The sequence below is a fragment of the Rhipicephalus microplus genome, chromosome 2 (assembly GCF_043290135.1).
Source record: "Rhipicephalus microplus isolate Deutch F79 chromosome 2, USDA_Rmic, whole genome shotgun sequence".
NCBI classification, from domain to species: Eukaryota; Metazoa; Arthropoda; class Arachnida; order Ixodida; family Ixodidae; genus Rhipicephalus; species Rhipicephalus microplus.
In genome coordinates this window covers 289,787,520-289,806,846 of record NC_134701.1, presented here as the reverse complement: position 1 = coordinate 289,806,846, position 19,327 = coordinate 289,787,520, and the positions used below count along the sequence as shown (strand labels likewise).

General features: G+C 44.5%; 2 protein-coding genes across 2 annotated transcripts in view; one reads left to right on the top strand and one right to left on the bottom strand.

The window, feature by feature from the left end:
- The window catches only part of LOC142795397 (uncharacterized), a 42,141-nt gene extending 35,777 nt beyond the window's left edge, over positions 1 to 6,364 (top strand). Inside the window, exons 11-13 of the mRNA XM_075886049.1 lie at positions 1,943 to 2,101; positions 3,647 to 3,784; positions 6,087 to 6,364. Of these exons, the coding sequence (XP_075742164.1) occupies positions 1,943 to 2,101; positions 3,647 to 3,784; positions 6,087 to 6,272 (483 nt within the window). The 3' untranslated portion in view covers positions 6,273 to 6,364. The remainder of the gene's footprint in view (positions 1 to 1,942; positions 2,102 to 3,646; positions 3,785 to 6,086) is intronic.
- Positions 6,365 to 7,078: 714 nt separating this feature from the next.
- Positions 7,079 to 19,327, bottom strand: part of LOC142795384 (lysosomal alpha-glucosidase-like) — a 48,208-nt gene continuing 35,959 nt past the window's right edge. Inside the window, exons 17-22 of the mRNA XM_075886047.1 lie at positions 18,665 to 18,749; positions 13,964 to 14,151; positions 13,077 to 13,165; positions 9,247 to 9,305; positions 9,026 to 9,166; positions 7,079 to 7,146 (exon numbers count right to left, since the gene is read on the bottom strand). Coding sequence (XP_075742162.1) covers positions 7,084 to 7,146; positions 9,026 to 9,166; positions 9,247 to 9,305; positions 13,077 to 13,165; positions 13,964 to 14,151; positions 18,665 to 18,749 — 625 coding nt within the window. The 3' untranslated portion in view covers positions 7,079 to 7,083. The remainder of the gene's footprint in view (positions 7,147 to 9,025; positions 9,167 to 9,246; positions 9,306 to 13,076; positions 13,166 to 13,963; positions 14,152 to 18,664; positions 18,750 to 19,327) is intronic.

Here is a 19,327-nt window from a genome sequence, read left to right as displayed (position 1 = left end):
TCTCGTTTTGCTAAAGTTAAACGACTCACAAAACAGCAAAAAAAAAAGAAACTAGTCAAAATGCAAGTTAGTATTATTTTGCTGCAACATTCTGAGCCCGAAATTTGAATGAGCAAGCTCAGAATATTGTGTCGTGTATTTTGTATTTCCCAAAAATGAAGTGTACTTCATAATGTCAATCAGCAAGGCGTATTGAAAGATAACATAAATATATTTTGAAAATTCTAGAAAAGTATTTATTAATGTAATTTAAACGCTCTTTATGGCTAATTACGCCATCTTTGCCCATACGCTGACCTTCAACCTCGGGGCCAAAGCGTCATTACATAGCGCTTAATTACAGCCTAAAAGGCTCTAGTGAGTGGAGAGAGCGACGAGCCTTCATTAGAGGGTATGAAGCTACTTCGCAGAAATCTTACCGTATGTGTCCGGCTTGCTGGAGTCAGCCATGCTTTCAGTTACGTTTTGTAACGATTCCTCCGAATAATATGTGAATAAAGGAGTACTTCGTATAACGTGTAAATTATCGTCAGACGAGGATCATAAAAGGGCTGCACATCTGGTATTGTGCTCCAACCAATGCTTTACAGCATCAGAAATCAGTTTTCACTTGAAGTGCGAAAGAAACAAAAAAAGAACGCTGAGGAAGGGTGACACTGTATACATGAATAATGACTCGCGGTTGTGATTCTATATATAGACTTTGTATAAGTAAGCAACAATATCACGTTCACGTGGACCTTCTGAAAGTGCAAGCTCGATAAAGACCTGAGAAGAGAGAGAGATAAACAGTAGTGGCGTGATATACGCATGCGAGAAATTTATTTTATTCTTATTTGACACTTTTCTCATTCGACGTGCACTACGCCTAGCGTATTGGCAACTCCAGAAAACGCTCCGTGTGCTGGTAACACGTGGTAGAAAAAACAAAGATGGCTGCGCCTAACAAGGTCCATGCAGCAGTTTCGCTTGGAGCTGTACTGAAGTTTCTCAATTGTGGCGACAAATCGCGTTGCTTCGTCATAGGCGAAAAGTAGCTGGCCGCGGACCTGCTCATTCTCATCGGCATAAAAAATTTCACTCGCCAAACAATAGAAATAGTGGCCCTGTGCGTGCAAACATTGAGCCTCTTCAGTGAACCGCATCAGATTTGCTTGTTGAAAAACCTGTCTAGTACGCCCGAGGTCGAACAAGGTAACTGCTCATGTGTAGCGGGCTTGTCCGAAAGGTGCTAGCACTTTTGCGCTGCGTTGCTACACTGCTACAGACAAGGACTTAACAGTTGCCAGGCCGGATGTGTGCCGCTATTGTGTACGCTTTTTCATTTTCGGTGAATTGGTAGAAGTGTTGGGATTCGACGAATTAGTGTGGCACATACGTTTTTGCTGACGCAAAGAAAAAATATACACGCATCTATAGAACCTATAACCCACCGAGAGAAAGTTACGTTGCGGGGGCTTCGTGTTGGGATTGCGCTTACCCCATCCGTGGCCGCCCTTTGGGCTCAAAAGTACCGAGGCCCCTATGGCACATCACGCCCATTTTGTGACGCCCCAATCCAAGATGTAACTACCTCACACTTACTGTGGACCTGCACTGGTCTGCAATTAAGTCGTCGCCGTCACATCCGTGCAACAGGTCTCGGGCCTGGCCGACCACCCGACTTTGACCGCTCGCTTCGTGGAGCACACCACCGTTCTCTATTAGACTTCATACATGAAGAAAACTTGTATGTGTGTTTTTGAAAAAATTATTATGCCTGCGAGCAGACATTCGAAATAAAAAAAATATTTACAGCACCATTGCAAAAAAAGGCAGGAGTTCTATATATATGACCACATGTACGCTTGTTAGAGTACTCTCCTCGCCATTCACAGATGTTCCTATGTGGCAACGCAACACAATTCGGCGTCAGTCATTCGCACCGTTATTTGGTTCGCAGAATAACGGCGTGTACAGGATGCTCGAGGAGAAGCTGCTCAACCTGGCCCTTCCGCCTTTCTACCACCAGTACATCGCGGTTCTCGTTATGGGCTGCTTCGGCGAGTTGACCACCTTCAAGAGTCGGCTGCGCTACTTCACCAGGATCGGATACAGGGTTGTACGTCGGTGCATATCAAGTCTCGCGTGGCTCTCAACGCTTTCATCATTGTGCTCGTGCTTGCGCACAGGGCAAACACCCCCCACTTCCCACCATACCTCACACCGAATCACTTAGGGGAGGAGGGGACGCCAAGTTGAAAGTCTGTTCTCTTGACGTCACGTCATCATTACTCAGTTAGACTGTAATAATAATTGTTGGGTTTTATACGTCTTATATTACTATGAGGGACACCGACACGGGACACTCCCAAAATTTTGACCACCTTCGAATGCGCCTAAATCAATGTACACGGACCTCAATCATTTTCACCCTAACCGAAAATGCGGCTGCTGCAACCTCAATTTGATCCCGCGACCTTCCGGCCAGCAGCCGAGCATCTTAACCACTAGACCACCACGGCAGGTCTACTCAGTCTGACCTATCATGTCATTGTTTGATGTGCAGGCCTATGAAAATGAAACTTGTCAAGATGCGCGTTTGGGATAGTTGGTTCATAGTCGTAATAAAATAGCGTCGGTGAGAACAGACCAGTGTGCCTTCTGCACGGGTAATACTCCTCGTCTTGCCTCTGGTGGTCCCTGGCACTGTTTAACTGTGATTACGGAAATCAATGTTTTGACAGCAATGACGTCCGTGCATCTCGGCTGTTGCATTCCAAGAAAACGCTCACTTCCTATAATCTTTACTTACTAAAAAACCGGTGTCCAATGGCAGCGCGTTGTGAGCAGCACTTCATTGCTCCATTTTCGTTTTATCGCGATAGCCATATCGCAATGAACTATCTTAACGGGTTTTTGCCGTCACTTTCAGGCTTCGCATAAAGTCTAAATCAATAACATTGACCCGCGAGTTCTATGTTCTACGCATGACTAAAAGCGTGCAAATGCTGAGGACGAACGCGGCCTAAGCAGAAATGAAACGAACCGACGATCCCCGTCGCACGAAGGGTGCATGTATCGATAGCATTGCGTGAGTCCTGCAGTCGATAATCCTTTAAGCATAGACCAAAAGCGCCGTCCTTTTTTAAAGTGAATGTGGGGGTGTGTGGGCGTCTGCTTTGTTCGAGCATCGGCTGCGAGCTTTCGTTTCGGGCTTGGTCACGAGCGCTGGCACGCAGGCTATCTCGGCAGAAATCAAGCAAAAAAAAAAAAAACAGTACAGTAGCAGTTGCAATTGTAGTCTATATGGGCGCTACAGCCTTAAATGATATGAAAACAGCATGTGGCCAGAATCTTTTAATGTGTCGTGATGTCAAGATAGCCTAAGAACCAAAACTAGCTTTTAGACATCATGTTCTAGTTGATGTTTCAAAGCACGCTCAACTTTTCAAGTACATTTTCTTGACCCATGAAAGCTTGTCTTTTTATTAAGTGCAATAAAACTGAATTTTTTTTTGTTTCTACCCCTTTAAGGACAAATCTGAATTGATATCACCGGTATTTATACTCTTATTGCGCCACCAGGAAGTGACACCTTCACTCGCTCAAAGATCTGCCGGAGCAAGTTGACTAGTCGCGAAACCGTTGACTTTGTTCATCGCAGTCTCGAGAGCTGAAACGAGAGCCGCTCTTCTTCCTCCTACTGGTGAGTGTGGTGTGCCAGCTGAGCCTGATCCTTCCATCGGCGAGCCCTAACAACGCCATGGCCTTCGAGTTGGGCAGCATGACTTCGCTTCAAATGGTTAGTGTACTGCCACCGCATTGACAGAAATCGTTAACCCCCTTATTCGAGCAAGTGAACGGGAGGTAACCAGGTAGTGTTACAACCAGCCCCGCAGAAAATAACCATGTCACACAGATCTTACCACGTGCCACTTTGCTTCGATTCGGGTTCGTAAGTCAGTCGAAGTCGGCCGTATATTATCCTCTACGAAAGAACGCTAAGAAATTCGTGAAATGTGTGGGCTGAAGCCCAACACAAGCTCCCTGCTCCTTGATTTTCAATGTAGGAACTTCATACGAAATCGAAAACTAATGTGTCTTATCATGGCTTATTTTTACAGTTGAAATATGTTCTGTGATAGTTGCGTGATCGCTTGAAAAGACGTCTGTGTGCCATAACAGCGCATTCGCATGCTTTTGCCAACTTCTGTACTTTTTTTTTGTAATCGCGAAGTGCGCTGGTAGCCACCACTGCCATAGACTATTCAAACCATCGAACTCTGATAATTAACGCTTTTTGTCAAGTACAGCATGCAGCTACTCACGCGTTAGTTAATTGCATATTCTAGTGACAAGTGGAGATCAGAAACCATCGTTTTGCAATAAGAACGATAGTATAAGAATGATGCTGTGGCCCATGCCACTAGCTCATTCAACCCATTTTCAAGTTGCATCTGATTTGTAGCTCAAAAACAACGCTTCAGTCTAGAAACACCCTCACGCGTGGACGTAACCGCCTACACTAAGCACATCGATAAACATTTCATTAAAAAAGAATTTAGGCTGCGCCCACTGTAGATATGTATACAGCACACTCGCTATTGCTGAAGTGCGAACTGAGCATGAAATTTGCAGCCTGACTAACAGAACTTTACTGTGAATATGGTTGTGTAAAAAAAAAAATGCGTGCGACCACTGCCTATCTAAAGTACAGTCTACGGGTATATATAACTTACACGTGCACCAAGTTTTCCGGATAGCACACTATTCGCATCTATTATTGCTGTTTAAGCTTATCCTCATTTTTTGTCACAACTATCATGGGCTTGAATCCATTGTATACTTGGAGCAATGAAGGCCATAGGTTCTCTTCTATGGCTACTCAACTACACAACTTGTAGAGCTCCTAGGGCCTCACAGTTTCCATGCTTCTTTAGCACGCTTTTTGCAGGTATTACCATGTCATTCAAAGTAGCCCCAATGCAAGCTGTAATCACTCGCAACTGACCCACGCATTCTGAAGCGTTCTTTCACTCAACAATTCACCTCGGTTCAAACAATAGTATGGAACCTCCATAGGATATGTTTAGGGATTCGTTAGCTCTAATGTGTCTATGAGGGTACCACCATGATTGATTTGATTTGATTTGTGGGGTTTAACGTCCAAAAACCACTATTTGATTATGAGAGACGCCGTAGTGGAGGGCTCCGGAAATTTTGACCACCTGGGGTTCTTTAACGTGCACCCAAATCTGAGTACACGGGCCTACAACATTTCCGCCTCCACCGGAAATGCAGCGCCACAGCCGGGATTTGATCCCGCGACCTGCGGGTCAGCAGCCGAGTACCTTAGCCACTAGACCACCGTGGCGGGGCCACCATGATACAGCATGAGCGATGACGTATGTCGCAAGAATTGCCATGAAGCCGCACCTGTGAGCAGCGCCAAGTGTTATTACGCATGTTATTACGTGTCGTGTAACGTCACACACACAACTGAGGTGTTTAAATACCGCTTCTTTTATTCAATGGAAACACCGCATAGCGATTATATGCGCTAATGAAGTGAACGAAAAATGAATTACCATATATAACACGTCAAGTGCGGCACTCGGCAATTTCACAATGATGATTACGTGTGGGACCTGTGTAATCATATTACACAAGCCCTACCCCCTCCCCCCCTTTTTTATTCAGTGTATTAACACACAGGGGAGAGGGTGGCATTAACACGCACAAGAATGTTCATGTTCTTACCGTTTTACCAATGCCACTACTACCAGAGCCAGGATTTACAGCGATGTCACGCTTGACTGATAATGTCCTACGTGACATTTCTGCTGAAGTTACGTGACCACGAGCTGTTTAGTGCAAGCAGTCTAAAAGACGCCGAGTACATGCTCGGCCTTGAACCACAGTGAGTTTTCTATACTGCAATATTCAAATGATGAAAAACTGGCCCAAGTTCCGTTTGCAGTCCCGTACTTATCCGAAAGTGAGTGATAATTTTTGCATGTCCTAAGTGCTCCACTATGGCCTCCAAGAGCATGCGTGTGTGGTCTCCATAAGTAGCTCCATAAGTGTGCACATGTATTTGGCAGATCGTTCCCGGCTTCATCATCAAGGCCCTGACGATCGTGCTCTACATGACGCTGATAAACCTCACCGTGTCCCCGACTGAACAGTCCGAAGGGCATGCCGTCGTGAACTACACAAGCAACTTGGTATCAGGCGACCAAGATGCAGCCAGCGTGGTCATTGATGTTGCGCACGTTGCTTTTGAGTGACTTGAGTGCGCACGTTGCTTTTGATTGAACAATGTCCTGTTCAATGGTCGGCATATGATGTCGTCATTCTTAATATATTTACGCAATGACAAGCTTTGCGAGTTTTTCCTGAAATAAGCAATTATTATTGTCCGGGTTTACAGACCCAAAACTATGGCATCGTTATGAGGACTCCGGAAATTTCCACCACATGGGCTTGTTCAATGCGCACTTACATCTAGTTACAGCGAAACTGTGGTTGCCGTGGCCGGTATCTGATCTTTGGGTCAGCAGTGTAGCACCATGCTTTGCCAATAGGGTGATTTATGCGCTTACGTGCCATCTTTTGAAGAGGATTCACTTACCTAATTTCCGATGGAGGCAGAAATGTTGTAGGCCCGTGTACTCAGATTTGGGTGCACGTTAAAGAACCCCAGGTGGTCAAAATTTCCGGAGCCCTCCACTACGGCGTCTCTCATAATCATATGGTGGTTTTGGGACGTTAAACCCCACAAATCAATCAGGATTCACTTACATAGAAAAATCCCAAAAGCAGTAGCTGCGGTGAGTTCTTTTAATTTTGTCTTCCCTGCGCATATAAATATTGTTTCTTCCCTATGTTGCGGGCGGTAATAATAACAACACGAAGCACATCGATTCTTCCATATCTATGAGCAACTTCAAGACATCATGCGCATTTAAGTTCATCTAAAAGGCTGCTGTAGTGACCAAACCTGTTAACGCTGCTGTTAATTTTATTCAGTACACTGCGCAATGCTTGCAACTTCCGTTGAGTATGGCCGGAAATTTCAGACCGCCATGTCAAGTGCTATTATGACCAGTTTATCTCGAAGTCATGGTCCAATCGTTGATCGACGTTAAGTACCAGGAGTAGCTGAAAGAATAATGAAAAAAGTAGCAGTTTCGCGAAAACAGCGACGCAATGAATGTGATAGCAACATAATGGAATGGTTTATGAAGCAATGCTAGCATGTTCAGGAGAAGTATTAGTTGTAGTAAACATGTGCTTTCTAAAAAACCAAGTTCCCTGCGGCGCGGCCATAGTGGATGACCACTTTGACAGTAGCCACGCGAAACATTGCAAAACTAGCATCCCTTACAGTCAGGCCTTACGCTTTAAAAGAATCTGCTCAGAGCAATCAGAGTTAAAAAAAAAACTGCAGAACACTAAAGGATGCTCTAGTCAAACAAAAATATCCGCCGCAATAATTGATGATGCAATAAAACGTGCCGACATGGATATTCGTAGAACGCTGTTGTGCACTGCTAAAAACTCGACTCCCTCACCGCAGACAAACTTAGTCCTTACCCATTCTGCGTCAGTTCCGCGTGTTTTGAATGTGCTGAGAAAGCACCACAATATTCTAATGGAAAGTGAACGCTTAAGAACCATTTTCACCGAACCACCTAAAGCAGTGTATCGCAAGGCTAAAACTATTCCAGACATACTCTCATTGTCATCATCGTCGAAAGCAGACAGTCCTGACACGATCAGGTGCCATCCTTGCCAAAAACCGCGATGCAAAGTATGCCCGTACATGCGCACATTCCAACAAGTCACCAGTACTGGTTCCAACTTTTCCTTAAAAATCAAAGGCAATGTTGACTGCGATTCTAAGAACGTGATATACATGATAGAATGTGCGCTATGTGAAATACAGTACATTGGTGAAACAGAAGGGCCTTTTAGACTGCGTTTTAACAACAATAAATCTCATGCTAACACCTTGCCCCACTTGCCCATTTCAAGACACGTGCACCTCCCTGACCTCTATTTTGAAAATCTACAGGTCACATTACTAGAATCTGGATTCCGCACAAATTATGATAGAGAAGCCCGTGAATCATTCCTCATCTATAAGTTCGACGCCGTCGCATCTGGTCTAAATGAAAACGTAGGAAAACTTAGTTGCCTATCTGCGTAACCTGTATCACCCTTTCCATCTTTTTTCAACCTTGCTCAGCAAGTCGCACTACATTGTCTGTATCAGTTGATTACGTAGCAGCTTTGTAACGTCTTTGTGATTTTTTGTTATTATTTTTTCTTCTTTTTCCCCTTGCTATTACCGGTCGGACTACTCTTCATGTTATGTGCTTTATCTTTTATGCGTTTTATCTTTTATTTGTAAACAACGTGCTCGTCACGTGCTCGCGTATGGAAACGATATCTTTTTACTCGTATATTAGGTGCCCTTTATAATATGTGACTTGTATATATATATATATATATATATATATATATATATATATATATATATATATATATATATATATATATATATATATATATATATATATATATATATATATATATATATATATATAGATATATATATACATGCCCATATATCGCCTTTCATGCCAGTTTTCATATTTGTACTTTATTGATATGCACATGTATATAAATAGCACTCGTGCCATAAACTGTATTCAGATGAAGGCTGGACCCGCGGCCGAAACGCCAATAAAATCACTTCGTACGCGCGTCTTCTTCCCTACGGATAATCTTACCCGGACCCAGCATCACTTTTGTTTTTGGTATATATACATATACATATATATGTTAGTGTGCCTCGTGCTGAAACAAAAAATGTCAGTTAAGCTAGAAAAGTTGTCATTTGAAGTGCTGACCTGCACAGATGGATACGCTCTGCAAAGGCGCTTAACTGTCGCTCGCGTGTGAACCCAAGCTGGGCCGTTATATACACCGAGCCCAAATTTTTCAGACATTGTATGGAGACTCAAGAGTTTACCTTGTTCCTAAATTCGAAGTACAGGCTTTCAGTTCCCATGGTAACGTTGGTTGGCGCTTGTGGAACACCGCTCACCATAACAATATCCACTATAGGTTGTTCTGTGAATCCAGTCACCACGCGGGATAAGGAAAAGACAATCTGTGAAAATTGGAAAATAAAAAAAAAGATTGTTTGTACGCGGTTGCTCCCTCATGTTTCGGAGATCAGTGTGCACTTACATTTCGATTCCAGTCGGTATAAAACTTGTACAGGTTGTACTTCCCATTTTCAATCGTATCTGAAACATCGATTTGAAAAACTATTTTTGGGAAACATGAAAACATTTTCTAACTCTTTTTTGCGAAACATGCAAGAACAACAGGTTCATTAATAACGAAGCAATGTTACCGACATTGTTCACGTACATGTGTTCAAAATATATTGTAACATCATTATGCAATTGTTAGTTGGTGATGAGGGCGTATAATAAGTGAATGACTATTCTGCATGTGACTGTGTACTAAGCGTGGGGTTTGAAGTATGTCATGTTATTTATTATACGATTAATAATTGGCAATCGGGCGATGTGGTTTAATGGAGCGTAATTAAACTGCGTTGAACATGTGGCAATATGCTAAGCAGCGTCTGCATTCCCGTTTCTCGTGGAGCGCGTGAACCATATCTCGATCAACCATTGAAATACGGATTCGTTGAGATCGACTAACATTAGACGCGAAGAATAATGGTTTGCGGCTCACTAGGTGCCCTCTTTCAGATTACTTTTAAAGGGGGGGGGGGCTTTCTCTGCCCCACTGTGCACATATCTATGATACTGATGTGCCAAACTCTGATTATAAAAGCTAACGAAACACATGCCGTTCTTCAAGGAGGACTGACACAAATTTTAAATAATTTAGGATTGTTGCTCTAAGTAAGAACCCGGGTGTCGAGAACTCGAGAAGTGCTGTGGTGCCTCCTGGGAAAAGATGTTTAATGCCCTTATTTAAAAAAGAAAAAAAAAAGACGTGCTTTCGGTTCGGAAAGTGAGGGGGCGGCATCTCCGTGGCAGTGTGACATCACAGGGTGACATCACTTTGCGACTAGGGGAAAATTTGCCATCTGCGCGTGTTGCACGTAAACAACAATTAGTGCATGATCTCCAGCGACCTTTACAGTGATTTATGTGATTCATCCTGCATGCAGGACGCCGCAAACTCAGTGGAACTATGTCGACTCGTCGAGATGATGTCCACTGCGGTAAAACTGGCCTGCGCATGGTCAGCAGGCCAGTCGAGCAGGCCAGCCTCCCCGCAGTGGACATAATCTCAATGACGAAATCTTCAAAACTAAAATGTTTCATACGTGCTGGCTGACTATGTGTGCGGAGAGTGTCAGCACTGCATAAAAAGAAAACGAAAAAAGTTACTTTTGCGACATGCCAAAATCGTGTCAGTCCACAACAGTGGATCAGTGGTTATGGTGTTCCGTTTCTGACCCAAAGGTTGCGGGCTTTACCTTGGCCTCGGAGATGGCGTTTCGAAGGAGGTGAGACACTAGAGGCCCGGGCACTGTACGATGTCAATGCACGTTAAAAAACATCAGATAGTCACAATTTCTGGAGCCCTACACTGCGGCGTCTCTCATAATCACATTGCCACAAGAAATTGCCAATGCTCCGCACAACGCGGACGTCGTGAACGAAGAGAAACGCTGACGGCACAACTACGAGCGGCGAAGCCAGCCGCCATGCACGAGCCAGCACTGCGTGGGTACGAGATTCCACCGAGCGGCCAACGTTCGTGAAAAAGAGAAAAACGAGGGTGCTCAAGGCAGAAGCTCGCGAGGGCTACCGACCATCGGTTCTTCTTAATTGCTGTGCGTCGTTCGCTTTGGGCACACGTTCGCCCCTTAATAAACAGTGAGAATAGAACATCCTTGTTGTGAGGCTGTTACACTTGTTACAATTTGATTGTTTTGGGACGTAAAACCACGGATTAAGAATCGTGTCAGTACGCGTTTAGGTCAAACAGCGTGGAAAAGCATGGTGACCGAAAACAAACACAAAAACAAGCGTTTTACTTTTCCTCACTGTGTATTGTTTGGTATGAACAACCGACTGGCCCAGACAGATTCTTTATTCGCATGCGGTTCGACAATTGTGAGTGGCTGGGGTCGCTAGTTTTCAAGAGCATAGCACGTTGGCAACTGCAGTATATAGGTCCGAGCAGAACAACTGAATGCACGTATAACGCCCTACTTTATTACTATAGCAATGACATGGACACTCTCGGCTATAGTTTCAGTGCGCGCCGTTAGATGGCTACGAAAACGCACGTCCTTCAGCATGCCAATACTAATGGCGGGCTATTCCAATTACTACTGGTGGTAAGCCGATTTCGGGGGCATTTCACCGTTTTCTCCGTATTACCAGTGAGATGGCGTGAAGGGCGCGCTTTAAATAGACAGAGGTCTGTGCCATGGCCGATGCGGTGCGTGCGCTCGTCTATCACGTGTGCTTTGACCTACGGAGCGTCGTCGCCCGTGCATGCGTGCTTAGCTCATAATGACGGCATTTTTTAAAGGCGAAAGCAAGTTTTCTAATAACATACGCTAACTTAGCGGGCATTGCGGGTGTATCGTTTGTATGTCGGTGTCATATATAAGTTTTCAAATAGCGTTTGTCTCCCGCTAACGCACGCTCGAGTCACTGTAAAGAGGCTTTGGGTACCACACGCTATTTCAGATTTTCTGCGGGCGGAGCGCAAACGCTAACGGCGGTCAGAGTTAAGACGCGTGTGCAGTGGCAGTGACCGCGACGGATAGTGTACGCAAAGCATTGCGTATACGTATTCGTCTCATACTCGCGGAGACTGGTGTCCGTCCAGCCAGGCAATGGTCCGGCTGTCTGGCACGGTACCAGCTGTGGCCTCTCCCCCTAAGGCGGGATGATAAATGAGATTTATGACACGTGGAACGCAGATATCGTCTGCGTCGTGCGCAATGGCCGTGCGTAAAGCGCGAGAAAACAAACGCATGCGCAACGGAGGCGGATTATATAGTCTTCGTGTGATTCACGAAAAAAATATAAAAAGAAAAGACGCACATTCCATTTGTGTGCCATTCCACTTGGAGTGTAAAAAAAAACGGGGGGAAACAGCCCAGTCAGTCGAATAGCCTCAGGCTTTTGCTGAACACAGTTTGAAATATACAAGTATACCCTTCGATTTTTCGTTCATTTTACACTTGCACCAGAAAGGCTGCATTGAAGTTACAGAGTGCACGAAAGTCACTTCTTTCGCTGCAGTACGTTGTTCAAACGCAGCGCATTAAAGCATTTATTTGGGCTAGTTGATGCTAGTCTCGTATATGTGACGAAAAATTGCTACTTTTGACTACTTTTATTTCTGAGTTCACGCTCGTCTTGTGTGTGGTAATTTCGGGCTTTTGTGCCTGAGCAGAGCACTGAAATTTGCAGCTGCTTGCCATTATTTAGGCGAGACATTCTAATTCGTTGCTGTCGCATTGGTTGCTTTATTCTTGTGGCAACACCATGACTTTCCTTTCTCTTTTTTTACGTTATCATAGAAAGAAACACTCCCAGTGGTTTGAAGATAACTAAAAGAAGACTCTGACCAAAATAAAAGCAAATAAAAGCAAGACGTTTTTCACTTCCGGTAGTTTACGAGTATCTCAAGTTGGTATTCTTGCATGTTATGTTAATGTGTTCAAGTGATCCCTATCTGCGCATATGGGCGGCTATCCGACGGCTTTGTATGCGTGCTTTAAGGAAGAATAAAGGTTGGTATAAAATGGTGAAGTGTGGATGCCCAGGACCAAACATTACCGGTTGAGCTTACGCACCAAACATCTACTCACATTCTACCGTTTACTTTAACACTGTGTGAGGTGATTATGAGGTAACGTAACTAGATTTGATACTGTGGTTAGAAGTGTTCTCTTTGGCTATTGTGTATTTTGATTATATAATGACACACATGTCAAAAGTGGTTATGATGCAATGGACACCAATCACACTAAAACGTATCACTAAGGAGTCACGCGAATTCACCTAAGGAGTCTCCGTCATCCCAAAATAGTTCTCCTTGTGCAGTACCATCCTTGTCAAGGGCTGCACTGAAATACAGGGGCTTCTGGCGCCTGAAAAAAAAAAGCCATTTTCAAAGATGAAATCATTGTTAAGATGCCTCGTACAGCTTAAGTAAGCCAGCAGCATGATTCATACAGTCTGTAGGATACAATCGAATAAAGATATGCTACATATCGCCAGGGCCAGGAATCAATGCGTAAGCATTGCAATCTCTCAACGTCCGGTATAAGTTTCGTTCAGGTGGCGTCAAGGAGGTTGGGGCAATCTCATTGGTTGGCGCTCACAAATATATTAGGCCAAAACTGAAATAAAGCTATTGGATAAAATTATTGAAATAAGCAATTCATCATCATCGCTATCACCAGCATCAGTCTGACGATGTTCACAGCAGAGCAAAGGCCCTTTTCATGTTCCACCAATCAACCTGGTCCTGGGCTTTGTTGTCATGTTATACCTGAAAACTTCATCTTATGTGCCCACCCAATTTTGTGTTTCCCCCTCACGTGTTTGCCTTCTGTTTGAATACAATCAGTTATCCTTAATAACCAGCGGTTATCCTGCCGACGCACTGGCGGCCTGGCCTATGTTCATTTCTTCATTTTAACTATCATATTAACCTCGGTTTGTTTCCTGGCCCACTCTTCTCTCTCCTTGTTTATTATTTAGGTTACACATCATTTTTCTTTACATCAATATCTGCCTCCTGCTCAGTTTAGGTTGAACGCTATTTGTAAGCCTCCAGGTTTCTGCTCCGTATACGTAAGTACCGGTAAGATGCAAGTCGTTGCACACCGGTAAGAAAGAAGCAATTAGATAAGCAATACGATACGTTTGTGGAATGTTCTTACTGATCTGTTGTGGTGACTATACTCGATCCGAGGGGAAAAATGTGGCCGCCACGAACGAGGATGCTCATTGTGTCCCCCAAAGCAGCGGGGAAGGTCATGTAAGTGCCATTCTCGACTTCCATGGGTTCGTTGTGGATCGCATCGTACCAAAGCCCAGCGGGCACGTAAGCCTTCACCTCTGTTTGTCCCTGTGCAGAAAGCATACTATTCGGGTAAGCAGTCACGCAGACAAGCAGCAAGTACACAATCATTAATAAAAACATCAAAGAACAAAAAAAAAGGAACTCATTCCCTGGTTCTTCAATGCATACGCCGATTTCTCTCAGCAAGTATCAACATTTTTAAAAAAGACCTAGAAAATACGAACTATTCTTAGAAATGCAAAGCACTCTTACAACGATTGTCAGCGAGTAGGGGTCATTGCAGTGCCTAATTATCCAGTTTCTGCAAGCGCATCTGAGTGCCCTGCATGTTCATGACACATTTCCTACAACAAACTCTGGTGAACTAGCGAGTTTCTTCAGTACCAGTGCACTTATACGCTATGCTTTTTCCATTTGTATGGAGCACTTGTTCTATTTGGTGCCTTACAGTAAACATTGTGCAGTGGTCAGAAAGTGCATTGAAAGTAATGGTGCAATACGTTTCAAAACATTGCACAAGTGTCAGTAGGCAGCTTTATGCATTAGCGAAACTTAGACTTTAAGCATACCTTCATTTCTTTGATGAAAATTTCTACCGTCAACGCAAAGGAATTAGGGTGCGTGTGTTGCCCGGTTTTATGTGACTCATTTTTGAGCACCATTGACCGCTCACAATAGGGCATACAGATCCGCCGATGATATTTTAATACTTTTATTCCAGCAGAGGACCCTGACCTAAATGGGTTCAATCAGTGGTATTCTTTACCTTTTCAGGCTTTATGAGAAAGGTTCGAAATTTGCGCACGAGATCCCTTCCAACGGATCGTTACAATTCCTAGATATTGCATTGCGAATTGAAAGACTGCATTTTTGCTGCAAATATGCTCCGCGAGCGCAGGAAGAGCTTATGCCGTTTGATTCTGCGCGTTCAAAGATTGTAAAAACGGGATTGCAAGCTCGTACTTTGATTCCGCACTACCTAAATCTTGTCCGCGTTCAATGCATGTCAGTTTTGATAATGAAGTTTTCAGGCTTCTTGCAGCCGGATTCCCATGTGAGGTAATTGCAGCAGTGCTTGATAACCTTCCTTAAAAGATAGAAAACGAAGGAAGACGTGGTGGCAGCACCGAGTGCCCGCCGAAGAAGCCCATTGTTGTGCCATATATTCTTCAGAAGGTCAGCCTTTACGTGTCAAAAAAACGGGGGGTGGCGGGTGGGAAGGAATAATCCCTCCATCATATGAATTGGTATAACACGAAAGTAAAACGTGTCCTTACAGAAGTAGTTGATTGTTCAGGGAACATTGAACAGAGCTTTCACAATGTATAATATAATTGTTTGGCAGCTATAGCATGGGTCAGCATAGATTCAACCACGTTGACGCTTGGTCATAACTGGCATTCCCAGCTACTCACATTCATTATCAATAATTAAACAAACCCTTAGAGTAGCTGTGGTAGTTACGGGTGAGAACCTTGTCAAGAAAGTTACAGCATATCCATGGAGTGAATGATAAGTGGGGTGAAGCAACCGTCCGTCCATCCATCGGTCTGTGTGTTTGTTTGCTCCGCCACGATGGTCTAGTGGCTAAGGTACTCGGCTGCTGACTCGCAAGTCGCGGGATCGAATCCCGGCTGCGGTGGTTGAATTTTCGATGCAGGCGAAAATGTTGTAGCCCCGTGTGCTCAGATTTGGGTGCACGTTAAAGAACCCCACCCTCCTCTACGGAGTCTCCCATATTCACATGGTGATTTTGGGAAGCTAAACCCCACATATCAATCAACGAATCAATCAATCAATCAATCAATCAATCAATCAATCAATCAATCAATCAATCAATCAATATCTCTGTCTGTCTGTCTGTCTGTCTGTCTGTCTGTCTGTATGTATGTCCGTATGGGTGCCTGTCCATCTGTCTGTCTGTCTGTCTGTCTGTCTGTCTGTCTGTCTGTCTGTCTGTCTGTCTGTCTGGGTGCCTGTCCATCCGTCTGTCTGTCTGTCTGTCTGTCTGTCTGTTTGTTTGTCTGTCTGTCTGTCTGTCTGTCTGTATGTCCGTATGGGTGCCTGTCCATCCGTCCGTCTGTCTGTCTGTCTGTCTGTCTGTCTGTCCGTATGGGTGCCTGTCCATCCGTCTGTCTGTCTGTCTGCCTGTCTGTCTGTCTGTCTGTCTGTCTGTCTGTCTGTCTGTCTGTCTGTCTGTCTGTCTGTCTGTCTGTATGTATGTATGTATGTATGTATGTATGTATGTATGTATGTATGTATGTATGTATGTATGTATGTATGTATGTCCGTCCGTCCGTATGGGTGCCCGTCCGTTCGTCTGTCCGTCCCTCCGTCCCTCCGTCTGTCTGTCTGTCTGTGGATGGAGATGCTGTGCTGGCTACGCTAGAGGGACGGACTCGCCAAAATTTTTCTTCGCCTATAGGAAACGCGCCGAATGGGACACACTCGTAGCAAGGACGTGTGTCAGATGCTATTCGTGGAAGACACGATCGTGAATCACGATGCATTACATCACTTTACAGTTTGCAAACGACGACAACACCCCGAAGAGCTCCGGGGGCAGCGCGCAGTAGGCAGATGACGCGCAAAAGGCTCTACAAGAATTTCTCAGCCGGCCTCCACTCCTAAGCTGTGTATATTGTAAATAGTGTTGATCCATTGTTATAGTGTACTTATTATGTATTGTAGTATAGTGTCAGAGAAAAGTGGCAGATATAAAACACGTGTTTGTGTGACCATGGCTAATTCACATTGGCGAAGGAAGTGGGGCACATGTGTATGTGTATATAATATATTAACATTGCATTAATAAAAAAAGTGGCCATGGCACAAGTGCCCGGCGTCTGTTGTCGTGAACCGAGAAGTCATGGTATGGCTCCCTTTGGCGGAACTTTTTCTTTGCCATCTGATCGGGTCCAGTTTTTCAACGTCATATCCGGGCCAGAAGTACGTCACTGAAGTCTTGGTGTACAGCGGCATAAAGCACCTTCGCGTAAAGATGAGGCAAATATATAGGCGTATGACGTGCATGCAGTTTTTGCAGCATATATAAATGAATATATAAATGAATGAAGTGCCGCTCTCTGGAACGTCCTACGTAGGACCAACGTCGGACCAACGTAGGCTGTGCGAATGAGCGTGCCATGGAGCATGCCTTGTCAGTAGCAGAAGAGTACCCAGCCACACACTGTGGCACGTGCTTAGGATGCGAGCTTTTATTCAAAATGATAATGCTTTTAGAAAGTAGCTGTACGAAAGTAGAGCGCGAACGGTAAGCAGCTTTTATCACTAAATAGAAGGGTGATGATTACATATGCTACACTTCGGTTAACCTACATATAAAGCAGACGGCTATTTCCTGAGCATGTTGTGCTTAGCATTAAGTGTCCATAACTTGTTTGCTTTCTCTCCTTCACACCTTTACCAATGACATATAGAGAAGCTTATTCAACAACGAATAAACTTATTAGAAGTTTCCGCTCTTTCTGTCTATTTCCTTTTCATGTGTTCGTATGATCTTTGCGCACATGTCCTACCACATGATGATGATATATGGGGTTTAACGTCTCAAAACCACCACATGATTATGAGATACGCCGTAGTGGAGGGCTCCGGAAATTTCGACAACCTGGGGCTCTTTAACGTATGCCCGAATGTGAGCACGCGGACCTATATTTCCTCTTTTATTGGAAATGCAGCCACCGCAGCCGGGATTCGATCCCACCAACTACCTGCGGGTCAGCAGCCGAGTACCTTAGCCACAAGACCACCTCGCTGGGGCATGTCCTACCAAAAGACAAAGTCAAAACTGCATTTCGTTGCAACTGTGAACACGTAAGTGAGTTCAAAGAACTTCCCATTCATGCGAGCAGCACCATACTGGTAACGTTCCGAGCCAGGCACTTATGCTGGTCCTTGCAGCGTCAATAATTTCGTGCATGCATGACCACACTCTGGTTATTGTTGCTCGTTAACGTTCTCAGGACATCTGCATGGGATATTGTTCCTATGCAAGTCTTAACCATTCTGTTTCGCCACAGCTCAGCCTTTCGATCCCAACCATCACTGCATGGTTCAGCCTATTCGACAGGTTACGTAAGTCAGTCAGCTTAATTATGTTGCATTCCTTCGCCTTTCCATTCTCATAGGCTGTTTTTAATAGCTAGCATTTGGGGTCAACTAAATTCCTCGCTCAATTTATCGAGTTTCTTGCTTCCAACTAGAAACCTTGATATTTTCTGAGTGCTTCACATATAATTATGCTGTTTTGTTGTTGTGGTGGTACGGGAGCATCAATGCAAATTCTGATGTCCTTGTGCGCACGGAAGGGGGGTGGGGGGCAGTAAAGCTACTTGCCTCATACAATGATTTGTTCGGGAGAGGCGTGCTCTAACAAATCTTCGCTGCCCCCCCCCCCCCTCCCCAATGGAGAACCCTGCGCATGCTTATGGTTCTAAACATACGAAAACAAGCACCGTTTCTTTTTTCTTGACATCTTGCTCACGCGTGCGCGGTTTGCGCTGATATTACAAACTGATGTAAGGAACAAGCCTACCTGGTACAGTGCCGGATTGAACAGAAACGCTGATCCCCACATGAACTGTTCGTCAATGTCGTAAGTGTTGGGGTCATCCGGGAACCTGCACGCAAACGAATAGTGTAAGCGTGTCAACCACGTTTGTGCCCCAAAAATCTGACTATAGAATACCTGTTCTTCCGAGCTACAGCATGAGTACCAACTAAAGAAGTCTAAATGTACGAAAACCACGAAGTAAGCACCAGTAAACTTTCAAGGCGTGACTCATTTTAGTGAGTACCAATGTACACGTTCTAAATGTATTGCGGCCACTGGCATACTAGTAATACCTAAGTGTGGGATTGGACTAGTTGGTAATACTTTAATAAATTGACCAGCGCCAAAACGTTGAAGACACAGCACACTCGGAATGTAGTTGCGCTGATCCTCATCTACACCGGGTGCGCTGAGGTTATACTCTTTTGCGCTGAGCAGCTTTCCGACAAGCTGCCTTAGACGCTTATACTGGGCCTGATTCGCGAAAGGATAAGTCGCGTAAGTCGCGGGATGGCCTACTTCACCATGCAGTGGTTGGGTGAACAGCATAGCAGCAAAGCAGCTTCCATCACAGCCTGTCGTCATTCTAATCGAGGATAGTTACGATGCTTTTTCCCGGTTGAAGTAAAACATGAGCGTCGACGG